Source organism: Pinus tabuliformis, chromosome 4_2, assembly GCF_031772625.1.
Source record: "Pinus tabuliformis cultivar Carrire ecotype Pingquan chromosome 4_2, CPIR1, whole genome shotgun sequence".
NCBI lineage: Eukaryota > Viridiplantae > Streptophyta > Pinopsida > Pinales > Pinaceae > Pinus > Pinus tabuliformis.
The window spans coordinates 757,151,511-757,172,584 of record NC_142304.1 but is presented as its reverse complement, the minus strand read 5'-3'; the positions used below and the strand labels follow the sequence as shown (position 1 = coordinate 757,172,584).

Here is a 21,074-nt window from a genome sequence, read left to right as displayed (position 1 = left end):
CCCGTGGCTATGTGTCTCAGGAACGCCTTTCCTTTACTGAAGACAACATAATAGCCTCTATCTTCAAACATCGCGACAGATACCAAGTTCTTCATCAGTCCAGGCACATAATTCACATCTGTCAAGGTGAGAGGAGCTCTATGCTACCTCTGAAAAGTAACCGTGCCCACTCCTAAAACACTATACTTCCCATCGTCACCCATCTCTATGCGCATATTGAGGTCTTTCTCCTCCAAGGTACTGAACAAACTCTTATCGCCGGTCATGTGGAATGAGGCTCCACTGTCAAGATAGAAGACACAACCCACCATTGATGAAACCATACATGCGATGAGGGTAAAATCCAATTCAAACTGGGAAGCTAATGCCTCACCTTCTGATCCCTTTGAGGATCGCTTCTTGGATTTCTTCAATGGACAATTAGTTGCATAATGACCCACCTCATGACAATTAAAGCATCTCACTTTAGATTTGTCAATCTTCTTCCCTCCATGAGAAGAATTCGATTTAGAATGGGAAGCCTTCCCTTTCCCTTTCCTTGCCTTACTTGCTAACGATATATTTTCTTCATCATCATGCTTAGATGAAGAACCATCTCTGGTGCTCCTCTTGATCTCCTCCTGCATCAGATCTGACCACAGTCGTTCCCAATCTGGTAGTTTATCTCTTCCATTCACAGATTCTTGGTAGCTATGCCAGCTCTTTGGAAGACTGAGGAGAGCAAGACTCACCATGTCAGCTGTAGTTATTCCTACACTACCAAGCTCATCTTTGCAGGTGGTAAGCTTGTTCAGATATGTAGAAATAGTATCTCCCTTTTCCATCTTAATTTTCCAAAGCTTATCGTTGAGTGCCAGTTTCCTCTGGTCACTGTTGTTCTGATAGAGGTTCTTCAATGTCTTCCACATCGAGAACGAAGTCTCCTTCCCATGGAGACTCGAGACAATATGTTATCGAACTCCCTCCAGAAGAATCCTTCTCACCTTTGCCACACATTTCTTCCATTCAACCAATTCTTGGACATTAGCTGCTGCTGGCTTAGTGATTTCTTGATCAATGAAATCCTTCAAACCATTGTCTTCTAATACCGCTTCCATGCAATTCTTCCATTCTATGTAATTCGAGTTGCCATCTAGAGCATACTCGAGTCTCAAGCCATTGAATGCCATTGGTGAACTTAGAGGTATGATAAGAATTCGATTTTATTCCTCAAACCAAGAACTTCAAACTTCGAATTTCCCTTCTTCATTATATTGTTCACAACCTTGATCACCTTTGCTCTGATACGATGTAGAAATTCTCACTGTAGATCAATCTGATTATGTAATATAAATAAAGTAAAATATTTTATCTACTTCTACAATCAAACTTGCAGAAGCTTAATCAATTTGAGCAAGATCAAATGGAACACATATAACCAGAAGAGGAAACAATACACATGAAACACAGAAGAATACTCTGGGGAAAGCCTCAGCTAAAAACCCCGCTATCTGTATTATCATACAAGTGGAAATATCTCAGGATTACACACAACTTTAGCTCTCACAACTATCCAGCTCTCAGTACAATCCCTCACTGTTGCTCATAGACAAAATAAACAGCTCATATGCCTTTCCTCTGCCCTCCAAGCCTCCTATTTCCTTGCGCAGTTTTCCCTGGGTGCTCCAGCTGTAACCTTGTGTGACACTGATCTCACACACTACTCCAACACACTGTAAAACTGTGCAAATCTCAAGGAATTAATTCCTTCTACATGCAAGAGATTTTCTTATAGGAAAATTCTTGCAACTGATAGTACACTATCCCTACCTTTAATCTCAACTGGGTATTTGTCTGCACTGACATGCATGAGTTATTTATGAGAGAATATTTAGTTATCTCGAGTACCCTAGTTTCATGCATGCATGCATTAATTGACTGAACTCACAATTAGTTCCACAAACTGTTTGGAACTAATTTAACTGGACTTAACTCAGTTAACTGAGCTAACTAATTACAACTCAAATACAACTCACCCTTATCTCCTTAATTAAGGGATAATCTCCTCAATCAAAGGGATAACTACTGCATGACTTCACAAAAACTTCTAGCTTGAATTTATCCAACTAATTAACTCAATATGAATAAATTAATTATTTTTCAAGCTGCTGGTGAGACTAAATTCGAATTTGAATTCAAGGACAAATTAAAATTGAAATATTCTTGTTGCCACATTTCAACACACACACACACACATATATGTGGAGAGAGAGTGTGTATGTTTTGGGCGTGAGATAAAGAGATAAATAAGGAGAGACAATGGGACATAGAGATAGATATGTAGGGGGAAGAGATGTGCTTACACTGAAATCAACATACACTATTAATCTAATTACTTTGAAATTAATATACATCATACATATAGTTGCATCAAATTAGAAATCATTATCTACACTAAAATCAATGCATCTAGTGCAAACAATCAACTAGGATTAGAAACCAACATCTACACTAAAATCAATGAATCTAGTGCAACCAATCAAATAAGATTATAAATCAATATCTACACTAAAACCAATGCCCCAAGTTCAAGCAATCAAATAGGAGTAGAAATCAACATCTACACTGAAAACAATGCATCTAGTGTAAGGTATTAAATAGGATTAGAAATTGATATCTACATTGAAATCAATGCATCTTCTATAAAGTATTACAGAGAATTAGAAATCGAAATCTACATTGAAATCAATGCATCTAGTGCAAGCGATCAAATACGATTAGAAATCAATATCTACATTGAAACCAATGCATCCAATACAAGAAATCAAATAGGAGTAGAAATCAACATCTACATTGAAATCAATGCATCTAGTGTAAGGTATTAGATAGGATTAGAAATCAACGTCTAAACTGAAATCAATGCATCTAGTGCAAGAGATCAAATAGGATTAGAAATAAACAACTACACTGAAATAAATACATCTATTTTATTAAAAAACCAAAATATCCATGACTTTCTATATCTAACTTCTGTGTCTATATTTGTTTTTGTGTGTCTCTTTCTTCTTCCCTCCCTCTCTACCTTCCATTCTATTTCTATCTCCTTCCCTCTCTCCTTCTCTCTCCCCCTCCCTCTCTCCCTTGTATCTCTCTCTCCACCTCTCCCTCCCTTTCTCTATCTTTCTCTTCTTCCCTCTCTTCCGCTACCATCTATATCTATACGTCCCTCCATCACTCCTTATTTGTCTCTCTATCTCAGCCCCCTAAACACATGTCACACACACACACTCTCTCTCTCTCATCATCCCTCCCTCTCTTTGTCTCTCTCTTATTCCCTCTCAACCCCTCCATCTATACATCTATCTCAATCTATCTCTCCTTCTTTATCTCTCTATATCAACCTGTAAACGTACACACTCTCTCTCCATATTTATCTATCTATCTATCTCTCCCTCTTCCTCTCCATATCTCTCTCTCCCCCCCCCCCCCCCTCCCCCCCCCCCCCCCCCCCCTCTTTCTCTCTTCTTCCCTCTCCGCCCCCTCCACCTATATCTCTATGTCCCATTGTCTTTCTATCTCAGCCCTCAAACATACACACTCTCTCTCCATATCAATCTATTTATCTCTCTCTCTCTCCCTCCCTCTTCCTCTCTCGCTCTCTCTCTCTCACTCTCCCTCTCTCTCTCTTCCATTTCTCTCTCCATATATATCTCTCTTCCTCCCCCCTCTTTTCTTCTCTCTCATGCCCTCCTTCCCCCCTCCATCTATATCTTGATCTACCCTTGTCTCTCCTTCTCACCCCCAAAATATACACACTCTCTCTCAATATATATCTCTCTCTCCCTCTCTCTCCCTCTCCCCCTCTCTCTCTCTCTCTCTCTCCCTCTCCCCCTCACCGTCTCTCCATCTCTCCCTTGTCACTCCCTCTCCCTTTCCACCTTTCTCTCTTTATGCATTTCTTCTCCTTCCAACTCCATCTCTTTCTCCCCCTCTCTCTCTCCTCTCTCTCAAGTCCTCTCTCTCCCTTTCTCCCCCACCTCCCCCTGTCTCTCCCCCCATCACACACACTATCTCTCTCCACCCTCCAACTCTATCACTATCTCCCTCCCTCTCTCCTTCTCATTCTCTCGCTCTCCCCGCCTTCATATAAATGTCTCCATGTCTCTCTCTTCACCTTCTTTGCCAATATCTATCCTCTCCCTTTCTCTCTCTTCCCTTGTCTCCTCTCTTCCTCATTCCATATTCATCTCTCCCTTGTCACTCCCTCTCTCTATCCACCTCTATCTCTTAATGTCTTTGTCCTTCCCTCCCTCTCTTTCCCCCTCCAAATCCATCTCTCTCCCTCCCTCTTTCCTCGTCTCTTTCTTTCTTCCTTTCTCTCCCTATCTCTACCACCTCTATGTCTCTCTCCCCCACTCAATTCCCCCTCCATCTCACTCTCTCTCAAATATGATCCCATTGTATTGTATTTGAGAAAGTATTGAAATACTCTGCTTGGGGTAGCTCAATTGGCACTGGCCATGGAAATAAAGTCTCACCGAACCAGATGCCTTGGGTTCAAATCTTCTACTATCCCCCCAATCGGGGTGAGAAGTTGGACATGATGAAGATATAGTCCTACCAATCTTACAAAAAAAAAGGTATCTAAATAAAATAAAACATAATTGGTAGTAAAATAATAAACCTATGTTTTGGATCAATCATGTCAAATAAAATACAATAGTAAAAAGCTTAAAATAATCATGCACTATATTTCCTCTATCATTGTTAGTCACTTTGTTGTCTCTCTTCCTTGGATCCTTGGTTAAGATGCATCTATCCTGGTTCTTTATAATATTATTTATATTATATGAATTTCAAATATGTATTTATAAAATTATTCTCATTTTTAATTTATTAAAACCTTGATTTAATCTCCTTGGGAATACTTTTAGTAGTTGTGAGGATGGAGGGTTTAGACATACCTCAAAAGTAATTATAATTTTATTTTATTTTATTTTAGATTATTTTTTTTTTTATTATATAAAATTAAATTAAAATAAAGTATTTATAAAATATTTTAATTTTGAAATAAGTTATGATTTTTGAGTATGTGGTATTGATAAGCCATGGTATTGTAACAAAATAATTAAAATCCTAGATCCATAATACAGTAATCAAAAACCTAGATGGACCATGGTATTAGCCCATGGTATTATGATTTTCTTCCCTTTTCTTCCTCTCTCCCTACGTCTCTCTATCTTTCTTTGCCTAGATGGCCCATTGTCTTAGCCCATGATATTATGATTTTCTTCCCTTTTCTTCCTCTCTCCCTCCTATCTCTCTATCTTTCTCTTCTGGGTACTGGCCCATGGTATTGTAAAAAAGCCTATTTAGAAGTTAATAATATCCATGGAAAAATATTCATGATTACAAATATGTTATACTGTAAATATTGAATTTAAAAAAGATCTAACATCTCATATCTCACACCTAACATCTCAATATTGAGTTTTTATTAGCTTATTAATTAAAGTAAAAGATGACTATGAAATCATTATTTTAATTTATATGGTTAATTAGATGTTAATTTATAAGTATTATTTATATATTATGTATTTAATGTGGTATGTATATTATATTTTCTTTTATCTAAAAACTTGTTCCTAATTTTATTAATAAAAAACAAAATTACAATATAAAGAATTTGAATTTAAAAAATATCTAACATCTCATATCTCACATCTAACATCTCACGTCTCATATCTCACACCTACACATCTACCCTATCCACATCTAATGCCTACACATCTACCCTATCCACATCTAATACCCACATATCTACCTTATACTGGGTTGTAATATCTCACATCTCATATCTCATGCCTACACATCTTCCCTATCCACATCTAATGCCTACACATCTACCCTACTAGGTTGTAGAGCGTCTCCCGGTGCACTAAAAAGTGTTTCAAACGATTATAAATTCAATTTTTCTATAATTTATCACTTCTAAATTTTGTATTTTAATCAAATCAACTTGAGTGAGTTAAAGGTCCACACATATGTTATATAATTAAGTAATGAATATATGTGTAACTAATTACCTAATTCAAAGTCCACATATAATCTAAAAATATTTTTTTTCTATACGGTTCACGAACCCCACCGATCAAGAGAATTGAACTTATAACCTCTCAATGGAAAAATAATTTTAATGATTGAAGACACTAACAATTGAACTAAGGCTTAAGGCTTATAATTTAAATCTAATATGTTAATGTCAATTAATTATTTGTTAAGTTATTGTTTTAGCCTTTTAATAATTACACTATTGTTTAGTGATTGATATGAAGATTTACTATTTAAATAATAAGGTTTAATTATCCTAAAATTTAATATATTTAACAATATTATGTCAAATTAAAGTTTTTTGTTTTTTGTTTTTTGTTTTTGTTTTTGTTTTGTTTTTTTTTTTTTTTTTTTTTGTTTTTGTTTTTTGTTTTTGTTTTTGTTTTTGTTTTTGATTTGTTTTTTGTTTTGTTTTGTTTTGTTTTTGTTTTGTTGTTGTTGTTGTTGTTGTTGTTGTTGTTGTTGTTGTGTTTTTTTTTTTGAATAAGTCTACTCCTATTATTGATACAAAAATTTTACAACGAGGCGGTAGCATCAAGAGGTCTAGCCTGGAAAATGGCTTTCTCGCATGACAAATTTGGAAAATAATTCACTGAAATAAGCATCAGACTGCCTAGATCTAGGACTATTACTGGAGCCTTTAAACTGGAACCACCTTGACAAAATGTAGACTGTGTGGAGTTCCAAAACTGCTTAACAGAGGTGATACTATTGACTCGAACTGTTAACATAGACAGAGACCAACTGAGCTAAGACAGAAAACAACTGAGCATTTCCTTTGAATAGACACAATAATTTCAAAAAGAACGACAACCTGATCAAGCATCATGAGCAGTGGAGGGGGATTCTTCCACAATTGGACAGCCGAAACTTGAGAGGTCATCCTCATCAGAGGGAAGACCCTCTTCTTTTGGTGGACTCCCATCACCTGGAAGATTTGAACGCGCCACAGCAGGCTTAACCTGGAAAGCAGAACTCTTTGGGACTTCACACTGCTGGCACTGATTCTGAGAGGTGCTTGGAAAATCTTCCACCCCCGGCTTCGGTGTAGCATGTGGAGTTGCCGAAACCATGCCTGCTGCGCCCTCACTTAACTGAATCGTGACTATGGCTATGAAAGAATGATTGCTTAGCGTGCAGGGAATTTGAAAGCGGGCCGAGTGCTCATGAGTATGATGGGGGCTCGATGTTGCGACCCGTTGTCCCCTGCCACGACCACACCCATGTCTGGGAGCAGGATGACTCTCAAAAGAAGAGCCAGGGAATGTATCCGCGGAAGAGGATGAGGCATGGCGCAAGGGACGACCACGAACTCCACCCCTGCGGCAACCCATTCTTTGTCGCAGGATAGTCATGTTTCCCAGAGAATAAAGCGCAGGACAGACAACAATGCTATGCTGAACAGGGGAGACAGGAAGGGGGAGATTTAACAAGATTGTCGGAGAATTGAGAGAGCGAGAAGGTATACTGTTATAGACATTTTTGTGCCTCGCGACATGGAGCATGAAATGTCAATAATTACAGGGATCCTCAGTCCCTAAACATGTTGTTCTTACCCCTAAAAGAGCAAGGTCATCAAACAACAGCACTTCCAATCAGTTCTCCACCTGAAAACACTTCAAAACAGGCTATTTTTGGATCATGTCAGCTGCTCCACTGAGCATCTGTGCTGGAATGCAACTGCTCCTCCTTGTACCTGCACTGGAAGTCAAATCTAACGAAGGCTACCTGCGCTGGGCGAGATTGGCCAAGTGGCACAGTCATTCTGCAAGGTGTCAACTGCCCAGGAAGCTTCCAAATTGACACTTGGTTCATGAGATTCGCCCTGTGATGAGTAAGAGGTACTTGATCACCATGTGTAAGCAAGGATCTCCAAGTGGACTCAAGAACTGAAGATTAACTGAAGAGGGAGAGGACACTAGTCAGCTCTATTCCAGCCTCAAGCTGACTCATCCTCTCTTCTTCTCTCCTATATATAGAGCTCTTCTATGAGGTCTAAGGAGGCTGGAATTTTGTGTAAAGCAAGGAGGTGCTGTTGGTTTACAGCTAGAGCTATTGGGTGATTGTTTTACTAGAGGTGAAGAGGAGAGTTCTTGCTGCTGGGGAGGTGCTGCTGGATTGGAGCCATCAATGGTTGTAACCTTCTCAGAACCCTGTTACTTCTATCAATAAAGTTTTGCATGTTCTCCTATATACTTGTATTGCATTGATGTATTGTATTTACTTGTATATTTGATTCACTCTAATCCATGCATCAGTTATGAGTACATGTATCTTGTAGTTTCCTCTCTTGTTTTGTGCAGGATCTGTGTGTAGCTGGACCGGAAAAGAGAGCAAGGAGCTGGGAACAAGAGACAAAGAGAGAGGATAAGGATCGACTAAGCGAAAGACACCAGGTTGGTTAATCTTTTCTTCCTTCTCTCTGTACTTTCATAAAGGAAAATATCAAAGCTTTACTTTCAGTTGTTGCTAAAGACTGTCACCTTTAGAGTAGGGATAGGGTCATCCGAATCGGATACTTTTCCCCACAACAAACTGGCGACTCCGCTGGGGAGCCTAGTATCTTGTTGGTGTTTGTAGTATTTTGCTATTCATTTCTTGAAGAAAAGAGTACCAAATCGAAAAGCTTTTGACTATATCAAAAGCGAAGTAGAGGGACTGTTACTCTTGCTCATTTGCTGAGCAAATTCAAGATTTGAAGAGCTTATCTACAAAAGAATCTTTACTCTTTGTGATAGATCTTCATCCTCTTGATCATCCCTTAGCCTGTACTTGACCTATAGCTTTTTATTTCAGCAAAAACAGTGCATTTTTGAGCTTTTTATGACCCGGAAAACTTTGTAGACGCAACTCTCGTGTCCCAGAGCAGGCTGTCCACAGGCAGTCTGCATTACAGCGTAGGTGCTCCCTTCGGGAATTGCGCTGAGAATCAAACTGACAGACCAGAGCCTGCGCTGGACCTGTTAGCCCGTGTCTTCCAGAGGTTTTCCACTGTGTCTTAGCCCTGTTTTCACTGATTTTTGCTGATTGCTTGCCGGTCATTGTACTTGCTGTAAACCATTCTCCTTGACATTATTCCGCCTTAGTTGTGTGATGAAACTGTGAATGTTCTTTCAGTATTTCTTGTTTCAGTTACAGTTTCCCATTGTGAAAAGCGAACCAGTATAGCTGTGGCCTCTTAGATCCTGAACTGTAAAAGTGTCTTTGTGATCTTATGAGCTAGTTTTATTAATGTTCATGGTTGTTTGAGTTTGTTTGTTTTTCATTTTATGGTTTGGATCTATACATTTCCTGTGTTTAAACAAGTCGATCATAAGGTGTCTTTTTGATTTTGGACAAGCTTGTTTATTTCTACTTGAAATTAGATTCAAAATTATACAAAAGTTTCCTTTCTGTCTTACATCAACATTAAGGATAACGAAAAGAAATACATGCATTGTGCATTTTGCATTTGACTGTGTGCTTGACGATTTAGGAAAATGTGCATTTTAGTGTGTGTTCTATGATCTGTGGAAAAAGTTGTGTCTTTCTTTTCCCTCAGTAGATTAAGGTTTTCAAAGTTGAAAGATTGAAAAGATTTGCTTCTCATCTTAGATTGCATATAGGAAGTTGTATATATACATCTCGTGGCGACCCTGAAAGGCAAACTGTTAAGCAAGATCAACATTAAAATAAACCCAATTTACATAACAACGCTTTGTAACATAACGCAAACATCTAGAGGTCTAGGTAGAGACGTGTTCCGGCGTCGTTAAACATAGTGACTATCGATCTCTACGAAGGTGGGTGATTCCTCCTGAGAGTCGGTGGCACTAACACGGACTTGTGCTCCCACGTACCGTCGCGTATATTGGGAGACCCCTATAGGTTTTTATCCTTTATCCTTAGGAAACCGTGTCGGCCGCCCTACTGATCGCGATGCAGTGAACACAGCATTCACGAAGATCGACCACCCGTACCGTAAAACGTATTCTGTGGTTTCGCGAAAGGTTTGGCACACCCTCTGCCTAGATCTCCAGAGAAGTTTCTTTTGGCCTTTCTCAAACTCTATAACTGAAAAAGTCCAACCGAGCATTTGTCACTTCGGGCTCGTTAAAACATCGAAGGCGACTAGAGTCATCTTTAGTTTTTTCTCGACTCTTAAAACATGAAAAAGCAAGTTTGTGTCTAAAAGCGTCGTTAATAAAATTTATTTTAAGCGGAACATAATCACCTGTTATTCCCACGTTGATCTTTCAGTTGAAAAGTATGGAGCCCACCAACCAAGGAAGTAACCTTGGCGGAAGTCCAAATCCCTTCTCCTCTTGGGGAGATGTTGGTGCGCCTCATATGGCAACATTGTCACTTCCAGGATTGACAATTGGCCTACCTGTATGGCTCTTTTCGACTAATGTAGTCCAGATCGCCACTAATCCTAAGCAGTCGAATCAACAGTCAGAACAATCTAGAACTACCCACCAGCCTTCCACTTCTTACGATACTTCCTCTGATCCTTCATCTTCGCAAGGTAGAGCTGGCAAAAGTCAGCCTCCCAAGGAGAAGAAGGAAAAGAAGAATAGAGAAAAGAAGCAGAAGGAGCCTCTGGCGAAGGCGACTGGGGGCAAGCAGAAGAAAGCTGACAAAAACCCACACACTGCACCGACCGAGCCTAAATCGCCATGTGTCATTTGCAAAGGGATCCACTTCCATCGTGATTGTCCTTGTATTCCCCGGATACTAAGGGACTGGTCCCCAAGGTTGCACAATCCGGTAGCATCAACCTCTGGTGGTCATGTTGATTGCAATCCGTCAACTAACGAGAGTGAAGGACGAAGAAGGAGACCAAGATCACCCTGTCTATTGTGTGAAGGCAATCATGCTATCCACAAATGTCCATTCTTAGATGAGGCCAAGAGAGTTTTGGAAGATTGCCCGGTTTCACCGTTGCGACTTCCTCCTGGATATCAAAAACTCGCGCCTAATCCCTCGATAGTTGAAAATCCAGTTGACCCGCTCAAGTGGTCAGCTGAAGTGTCGGTCATTGAGAATGAACCTACTGAATCTAGACCAGATGAAAGTCTAAAGGTCGAAACGGCAGTTGACCCGGTTCTTCCTTCAGAGGTTCTATCGTCCAATGAATCCGTCATTGAAGACCCATCTTCAAATGACACCGTCGCCGAAGAGTCATCTTCATGCGACACCCTCACTGAAGAGAATAAGGATGACACCATCCAGGTTCTTTTCATCAGCACCGACTCCGATGAGCATCAGGGCAATGCGCCCATTCCTTTATCGCAGGAAGGAACATCATCAGAGTCATATCCGGCCGTATATTCGATCCCACCACCAAGCAACCTGGTTGTATCTTTTGATTGGAATCAACTAGGCAGACTCCGGTTACCAGCCAGTATACCATTCAGAATCATTGTCCAGATCTATAGAATGATTATGGCTGGTACTATCATTGATGAAGGGGCGTCTGTGAGTATCCTTTCCTCTATTGCTTAGAAAGCACTGGGTTCCCCGGCGCTTTTACCTGAGTTGAGAAATCTCTCAGGTTTTGATAAAGGAACCAGTCGACCATTAGGGATCCTCCCCAATGTACCTGTTACATTGAAAGGGAAGACCGTCGAGATGAACGTGTTGGTCGTCCAAGGACCCTTGGATTATAACCTACTCCTTGGACGCGACTATATTTATTGCATGGGAGCGATAGTCTCCTCACTCTTTAGAGTAATGTGTTTTCCACACGAAGGAAGGATGGTCAAGCTCGTAGACCAACTTTCATTTCCGGGATCTCGCATCGCAAATAGTCAAATACCAATCCTAAATGGTCTGTTTTCTCGAGATACGCCTCCACCCCCGGTCCTCCTTCCCGATGAGTGCGAGTGATTCGGAAAGAAAGGTTAGGACCCAGGGGGCATGCACCCTGGTCTGCTTCGGGCAGAAGAAACCCCGGGTATAAGGAAGAATTTCCGCAGAAGAATATGACTAGTCCGTACCCCGTCCGTAGAAGGAAGTGGGGTTGTTCTGGAATAATAATCTTTTGTTAAAGTTATGTGCTTGACAAAGGAGTCATTCACCTTTGTCTAAAAAAGTGGGCAATGCCCAAGTAGGAATTCCCTTATTGCGACAAGTATTAAACATCTTTGAATTCAAGCCTCGCCCATCGAAACATATGTTTTGAAGGATAAGCAGGGGCAGCCTACAAAGAAGGGGACTATATTGTTGTGACAGAGGGTAACCATCTTTGGACAACCCAATGATAGACACCGCCGAAGAAAGAGATTGATTTGCGGCAGCAAATAGAACCCTCTTCGGATAATAAGAAAGAGGCAAACCTCGTTGATAAAGGGGCAGCCCCGAAATTCTATCCTATACCTGGGGGCATGCAAACTTTTGGAATGCAAGCAAGGGGCGACTATTTATTTTTTAAATTTTTAGGTCCTCCCTTTAAACCTGTAGGTCTAACCCTTTAAACTCGTAGGATTAGCCGTTTCTGACCTTGCATGAAGAAAGCCTGTGGGGCAAAGGTAAAATTTGCCAAAATTGGAGCATAGCTTTGTGAGATAAAGCTCCTTAAAAAATAGTTATCTCATAGGAGGCGTTCTTATTATGACTGGTATATCGAGCAGTTTTAGCACATAGTTCATGCTCGTTAAAAAATAAAAGCAAGATCCGAGCAGTTTTAACGCGGTCTTCATGCTCGTTAAAAAATAAATAAAAGCAGTGAGCAATGTTCCCTCCAGAGTTTAAGCTCATTTTTATCTAAAAAAAGAACCTACCCCGGTAAATAACCTTTTGAGATTGTAAATTCATCAGCCATAAGAACCTTGATCGTGTTTTCATCCATCACCTCCACTGTTCATTTGGCCGATCATTCACTTCCATTTGTGTGTTTACCTCTTTTGAGAAATAGCTGCAAAGAGTGATTTCACCTAGCCATCCTCGTGACACTGCCGTGATTGGAAAATTCCAACCTGTACCTGGAATCTGCTGCTATCCCTGTTTATCACTCGTTCCTCAAAAGACGAGTCTTCTTTGAGCTCTTTTCACTGACTCATAAAAAATGAAAAGTTTGCCGAGTTTTGGCCTTCCATCTCGTTAAATAACCGGAACGCTATCCCTCCTCTAAATTTTAATCTTTTTGGACCTGAGGGATTATTGCACAAAAGGATCGAGCGCTTGTCTCGTTCGGCTCGTTAAAAGTACCGAACAGCCATCCCTTCTGTATTGTTTTATACTTTTTCGGACTTAAGGGATTAGCTGACGAAAAAGGAATTATGGAGTTAACTTTCTGTACCTTTTCAGACTCTCTAAAAATGAAAAGGACCAAGTTTTCCTTGTCGTTAGACTCGTTAAAATGATTAAATAGCGACAAACTTGTCTTTAGACGAGAACGAGTTTCCCTATCGCTAGGCTCGTTAAATCATAGCGATGGGCTTGCCCGAAGGGCAAGTTATAGAACAAGCATATGTTATCCTCCTCAAGCTTGACAAAAATAAAGAGGTACTGGTCAGAAATGACTGGGGAAAAATTGGGAGAACATCAAAGTTTAATGGTAGCAAGTCACTCTTGAACATGACACTTTTCCTCCGTGCCACATCGGGTTGGGTTGTTTCATTCACCGGTCTCATCGCCATGGTCCTCGCCAAACCATCCACATTTGGGGTAATGCTACCGATCCATCGCATCAGTGTCGTTATATGTTCAAGAGGGGTCATTCTAAAAGTGTCAACCGTGTCCCATCCACTGCCATACATTATCCTTCATCCATTCATGATCGCCACCCTGAATCATATGTCACAGTTTGTTTTCACCTCCACTAAAATCATTAACTCCGTTCCGTGTCATTGATGTGGGATTCATTAAGGCCCTCTTTTGACGGATCGCTTCTTGTCGACTTCAGCTCATTATCCAAGAAGTTGATCTAGGAACACCCCCATCAGTACTTTGAAGCTTGCATGCCTCAATGGCAAGTTTCTCACTTCCGGCGACAGGTATACATCAATGACCTTCGACCAGAAGATTTTGCGTGGCGTTCGACGCCAAGTCCTTTATTCACGCCACGTGAATTGTACTGCAGTACCTTGAGGGTCATCGTCATTATTGGTGATTCCTCTCGCGCTTGTTAACGATTTTCATTATTGACCGGTAATCAAGCGATGTCTTTCCATGTTCGACTTCAGCGAAATTCTCACATGGATCGACTTGTACTTAGAGTGAAGATCGAACGAGTTTGAAGACCCCGGATCTAGTTTCATCCATCCGGGCTGCGATATATATTCAGGAAATATAAAAGCATTTGCCATGTACATCATTGCAGCAGATGATCATCCTATTCAAAGGATGATAATTTCAGCAGAAAATTATCAGTCTACCTTCAGACGATCGTCTGTCATATGTACCAAAAATGTGTTTATAAAAGCTGAGCATGGGAATGCCCGCCTCAGCTAGATCATGAAAATAGAATGAAAAATAATGTATTGTATTGTATTGTATTACAGGGCACCTCCTCAGCACTGGAACAAACTTCGGACCCTCTAGATAAAGCATTTCACCCGATAAACGGCCTCATACTTTAGGGGGCAACTGTTATAGACATTTTTGTGCCTCGCGACATGGAGCATGAAATGTCAATAATTACAGGGATCCTCAGTCCCTAAACATGTTGTTCTTACCCCTAAAAGAGCAAGGTCATCAAACAACAGCACTTCCAATCAGTTCTCCACCTGAAAACACTTCAAAACAGGCTATTTTTGGATCATGTCAGCTGCTCCACTGAGCATCTGCGCTGGAATGCAACTGCTCCTCCTTGTACCTGCGCTGGAAGTCAAATCTAACGAAGGCTACCTGCGCTGGGCGAGATTGGCCAAGTGGCACAGTCATTCTGCAAGGTGTCAACTGCCCAGGAAGCTTCCAAACTGACACTTGGTTCATGAGATTCACCCTGTGATGAGTAAGAGGTACTTGATCACCATGTGTAAGCAAGGATCTCCAAGTGGACTCAAGAACTGAAGATTAACTGAAGAGGGAGAGGACACTAGTCAGCTCTATTCCAGCCTCAAGCTGACTCATCCTCTCTTCTTCTCTCCTATATATAGAGCTCTTCTATGAGGTCTAAGGAGGCTGGAATTTTGTGTAAAGCAAGGAGGTGCTGTTGGTTTACAGCTAGAGCTATTGGGTGATTGTTTTACTAGAGGTGAAGAGGAGAGTTCTTGCTGCTGGGGAGGTGCTGCTGGATTGGAACCATCAATGGTTGTAACCTTCTCAGAACCCTGTTACTTCTATCAATAAAGTTTTGCATGTTCTCCTATATACTTGTATTGCATTGATGTATTGTATTTACTTGTATATTTGATTCACTCTAATCCATGCATCAGTTATGAGTACATGTATCTTGTAGTTTCCTCTCTTGTTTTGTGCAGGATCTGTGTGTAGCTGGACCGGCAAAGAGAGCAAGGAGCTGGGAACAAGAGACAAAGAGAGAGGATAAGGATCGACTAAGTGAAAGACACCAGGTTGGTTAATCTTTTCTTCCTTCTCTCTGTACTTTCATAAAGGAAAATATCAAAGCTTTACTTTCAGTTGTTGCTAAAGACTGTCACCTTTAGAGTAGGGATAGGGTCATCCGAATCGGATACTTTTCCCCACAACATATACAGCTGAGGAGAACGTTGTAGGGGCTGTGGCGATCTAGGAAAACCATCACCGAAGTTACTCCACGAGCCTGAATACCATGGAAACCTGAAACCTCCACCGAACAGAGCATAGCACCTGCGAGGAGGCCTAAAATGCGAGAGAAAGGAACAAAGCTGAAATGGGTGTGCGCCATCGGATTTGAGCAGGGGAACCTGTGTAAAACGTCGAGCCACATTAACGCGGCCTTGAATGAGCTCTCCAGAGTATTGAATACCAACCGCAGGTGAAGCTAGATGGTGCAGGATGTACTCCACGCGCCGACTGCTCCCGTCGCCATCGTCCTGTTATCTGTCCCGATCACCCGCATCCGGGAGGGATAGATCTTGTTGCACCAGAAGAGTGCATTCGTGTTTGAGTTGCTCATCATTAGATCTACTTAGAGGACTAGAGAAGAAAGGGAGTTGTTGATCAGACCCCTGGTTAGCCAGTGTATCTGCTACTTTTGTTTGCAGATTGCCAAACATGTTGGAAAGTAACGCTGCGAGGAGACCTGAGCCAATCTTCAATTTTATCTAATTTGCTTAGGAGCCTCCAACTAGAGGCGATCTTTCTAGCTGATGTGCCTGATTGGATCCAAGAAACTGCTTCAATTAGGATTTGTGAGTCCCCTTCTATCACCAGAGGAAAGAGATTTTCAGTTACAGCTGTGCAGATGCCCTTCCATAAGCCTTCCAGCTCAGTAGCATTGTTGGTATCTCTTCCTATCGAGCCATGATAAATGTGGAGAGCCGTACCCTCAACATTTCTGAAAATACCTCCATATCCAGCCAGCCCCGGATTGCCCTTGGCAGCACCATCGAAATTTAATTTTATGGTCTGGGAGACAGGAGGAGACCAGTGATGGGGGGATTCAGAATGAATGGAGGGATTAAGGGAGGCTTGAGCAGAAAAGGTGATATTCAGATTCCAATTTTCCAGTACTAGGCATTCCTGAGGAGTGGATGGCAGGTCCGAGTTTTGCCAGAGTTTCAGAGCCAGAGTTTCTTGAATATTCTGTTTAAGAAGAAGCCAGAGGGAGTCCAGGGGCGAATGGAGATTTTTAAAGATCCTGTTGTTCCTCTCCTTCCATAGGGTCCAATAGACAAAGCCTGGAATAAGGATCCATAGGGAGTTGAGGACTGGACTTTGGAAGGGTTGCTGAGGCCAATTCCTGATAGTATTTGTGATGTTTCCTACTTGTCTTCCTGATCTTCTGTTGCACAGAGCAATTCTCTCCCATAGTTCTGCAGCTAGCGGACAGGTATCCAAAAGATGCACGATGGTTTCTGGGTGGCGGTTGCAATTGGGACATCTGGAAGGCCCAATGAAACCTCACTTTTGAAGATTATCCCAGGTGAGGATCCGTTGTTTGCTTAATAGCCATAGGAACGTGGAGACTTTTGGCCAAATACTTGGTTGCCAGATCCTGTCCCAAAGCTGATCTTTTACTATCTGCTCTGGATGATAGAGAATTTGGTATGCCTCCTTGGTGGTGAATGTCCCTTTTGGTGTATATCCCCATCGGATTTTGTCCCTTTGATCCGAGAGCTTGATTTTCCTCAGTTTGAGCTCTTGATCAATCTCTTCAAAGGTTTCCTCTTGCCAGTTGGCTTGCCATGTGTCTGCTGATCTCCATTGTTGATAGCCTTGAAGGGAGTGCTGCTGCCAGAATTGATAAACCTGGGTTTGATCACTGTGTTGCATGGTGGCTTGCCATTTGGGTTTGTGGAAGAGAGCAGCAAGTTTGGGGAGCTGCTGCCAGGAGTCTTCCCAAAATCTTGCTGTGGTACCAGAGTGTATTTCCCAAAAACTGTGTGCTTGAATGAAGACACTGTGTTTTCTAGCAGCATTCCAAATTAATGAGCCCGGGATGGTGATGCTTATGCGAATGAGCTCCTCCAGGGGCCTTCCTGGGGCATACTTGGCGTGCCAGATGCGAGCCCAAGGAGAGTGCGGATTGGAGACCCATTTCCACCAGATTCTGGCGCCCATAGTGTTGTTGCTGTGGAGGGGATCCCTTAGACCAATTCCGCCAGCTGACTTTGGTAAGCAGACCTCAGTCCATTTGACGAGCGCCCATTTTCTGTTGAGACCTGAGGAGCCCCATAAAAAATTTCTTTGGAGATTGCGAATTCTCTTCAGAACCCATTTGGGAGCTGCCAATGTGGAGAATAAATACAAGGGCATGGCTTGAAGAACGGATTTGATAAGTATGAGCCTGCTGGCGATATTAAGAGAGTGGAAGGTCCAGGAGGAAAGCCTGGATTCTATCTTGTCAAGGAGAGTTCTCCAGGAGGCATGCTTGATGGCTGAGATTATCAGGGGAGCACCAAGGTATTTCGAGGGAAGCGTAGCTATAGGGTACCCCAAGATCCTGGCTATATTCTTTTGAGTAAGACTGGGAGTATTGAAGAAGAAGAGCTGGGATTTGGCAGCATTGATGGAGGTGCCTGAGGCTTCGGAGAAGAGATTAAGAAGGTCAAGGAGGGCTGAAGCCTCATGAACAGATGGATGGCCAAAGAGCATAGTGTCATCAACAAACTGTTGGTGAGAGAGGGGAGAAAGTCCATGGAGAGAAATGCCCTTTAGAGAGTGAGAGGAGATAGCAGAGTGAAGGAGACGACTGAGACCTTCGGCCATGAGCACAAAGAGGAACGGAGAGAGAGGGTCACCTTGGCGAATACCTCGGGAGGGTCGGAAAGGCAAGGAGGGGGAGCCATTCAGAAGGATGGAATAACTGGGGGAGGTAATCAGATTCATGAGCCAACGCATCCAGGTAGCGTTGAAGCCAAAAGCTAGAAGGGACCAACCGAGTTTATCGAATGATTTGGAAAGATCAAGCTTAAGAATCATACCTAGCTTTTTTAGAACCTTGAGCGAATGAATCACTTCATGTGAAAGTATGATGCCATCCAGAATCTGGCACCCTTCAACATACCCTGTCTGCTCTGGAGAGATGAGGAGAGGGAGGAGAGGTTTTAGCCTGTTTTCCATTATTTTTGAGATGAGTTTGTAGATTACGTTACAGAGAGAAATGGGCCTGTATTTATCTGGAGTGCTGGAATATTCCACCTTAGGCACAAGTGCTATGAAGGTGGAATTGAGAGAGGGGAGGATCTAGTGCATCGATCTTGCCTCTTCTACAAGTTCCCATACCTCTGTTTTGATGTGCTCCCAAAAGGCGTGGAAAAAATTGGCTGTAAAGCCATCAGGTCCTGGCGCTTTGCCGTCTTTTAATTGGGCTAGCGCATCCTCCACTTCCTGCATTGATATTGGCAGGAGCAACGTTTTGTTGTGGTCCTCCGTGATGATCTTTGGTATATGCTGCGTAATAGATTGTATTGCCGGTGTTCTGCTACCTGGGGGCTCTTTCAGGATGTCCTGAAAGTACTCTTTGAATTCTTGTTCCATTTCTTCATGCGCTTCCAGTCGTTCTCCTTGCTTATTGTTGATGAAGGCGATGTGATTGTGCATTCTCCTTTGAACTGTGGTTCTGTGAAAGAATTTGGTGTTTTTCTCTCCATCCTTGAGCCATCTGACCCTGGATTTTTGGTGCCACAATGTTTCTTCTTGCTTCCATCGAGTTTCAATCTTGGTTAGGAGTGACTTCTCCTGTAGCGCATAGTCTTCGGTTCTGCCCTCATAGATAATGCGCTATTGCAGAGTGTTCATTTGCTCCTCCAACAACTTCTGATGGTCGAAAATATTTCCAAACTGGGTACGATTCCAGGATTTGATCGCTTGTTTGAGAAATTTTAACTTTTGCTGAAACTGGTACATTTTGGCTCCTTCTGGGGGATTGAAAGATTTCCAGGCATCGAGTACCACATCTTTAAAGTTAGGATGTGAAAACCAAAATGCTTCAAAGCGAAATGGTCTATTGCTCCTGACACCCGGTCGTGACCATTGTAATAAGATGGGCCAGTGATCGGAGCCTGCCTGAGGCAAGATGGAGGCGTGAAAGTCTCCCCCCATGTGAATAGCGTTGTCCGACATGAGAAATCGGTCCAGTCTGGAAGCAATTTGTTGTGAACCCCGTCTTTTATTGGTCCATGTAAAAATGCCGTTGGATGTCTGAAGGTCCATCAATTGATTCCGGTGAATGAAGTCTTTGAGGCTGTTGCTATCTTCATCCAGTCTCGAGCGTCCGCCAGACTTTTCCTCCAGAGAGGTAATGATATTAAAATCACCCCCACATATCCAGAAGGGAAAGCATCTGTTAGCGTTGAGTTCAGAAATAGTTTCAAGCAGATCCAGTTTTTTCTGTAATTCTTGCGGAAAATACACATTGGATAGATGACCATGGCTATTTGTTCCAATAAGGTGGAAGGTGGATTGTATGAAGAAATGGGAGGCATGAAAGTCATGAAGGTAGAGTTCTTGAGGATTCCATATGATTGCGAGCCCTCCAGAAGCTCCAGAGGCGTCCACGGAGACTGACCTGCACCCTGGCCAGGCTTTATTTAGTATTTTTTCCAGAACTGTACTATTGCATTTTGTTTCTTGAAGGTAGATTATAGAAGGCCTATCTTGCTGAATCATTTTTTTGATCATCCTGTGTTTTGCAGGGCTATTGAGCCCTCGCACATTCCATGAGACGAGCTTCATGGGGAACTATGGGGAAGAGCTTTGTAGAACTTGGTCAGCTTGGGGAATCTACCAGAATCCACCAGCATTTCTCCAAGGATGATAGTCCTCTGCAAATCTGTCTTACGTCCGCGCTTCTTTGTCTCCTTCAAGATTTTTTTCCCATCCCAATGACTGCCTGCCTGAATGCCTAGATATTTGTTGTGCTGTGCTCTGGTTAACACTTCTTCTAGCCTTTCTATCTCACGAGTATGTATATTGCTGTATTCCTTCTGTCTACATGCTGCTTCCAGCTTAAGTATGTCCAGACCTACCAGATCCACACTTTCTGGTTCCTCCTCCATATGAATCGGTGTATTCTGTTCTTCCTCCTTTGAATGTTGTTGCATGCTTAGTGCCAAAGCTGCGTCTAACTCCATGTTGGAGGATGGTGGATCTGTGTCTTTGTCTTTAATTGTATTGGATGTGGAGGCGGGGGTGATGATGGCTTTGGAGTTCTGGAGGGGATCTGAAGACTTGGGCGAATGAGGGGGCGACGAGGGAGATGGATCTGCGAGGGGGATTAAGGGGTTGTCCTCCATGCTATCCGAGGAAGTCAGGATATCAAAACTGTTTCGGGTTGTAGGTTTCTTGAGATTTTCAGGGTCCACAGGGGGTTTCTTAGCATGCCTTCTTCTACTTGGGACTTTTGTAAAACCCTCAGCATCTTTACTTGCCTCCATGACAGGATTTTTGGA

At 42.1% G+C, this 21,074-nt stretch overlaps 1 protein-coding gene across 1 annotated transcript; it reads right to left on the bottom strand.

Annotated features, from left to right (window-relative positions):
* Positions 1-19,404: 19,404 nt before the first annotated feature.
* Positions 19,405-20,358, bottom strand: LOC149171808 (uncharacterized). The gene has a single exon (XM_089426089.1). It carries the CDS (start codon positions 20,356-20,358, stop codon positions 19,405-19,407), a length of 954 nt encoding a protein of 317 aa, XP_089282215.1.
* Between the last annotated feature and the right edge of the window lie 716 nt (positions 20,359-21,074).

Bases quoted from the DNA above. Each gene is read 5' to 3' on its own strand.
- LOC149171808 (XM_089426089.1), bottom strand. From the start codon at position 20,358: ATGAAGCTCGTCTCATGGAATGTGCGAGGGCTCAATAGCCCTGCAAAA.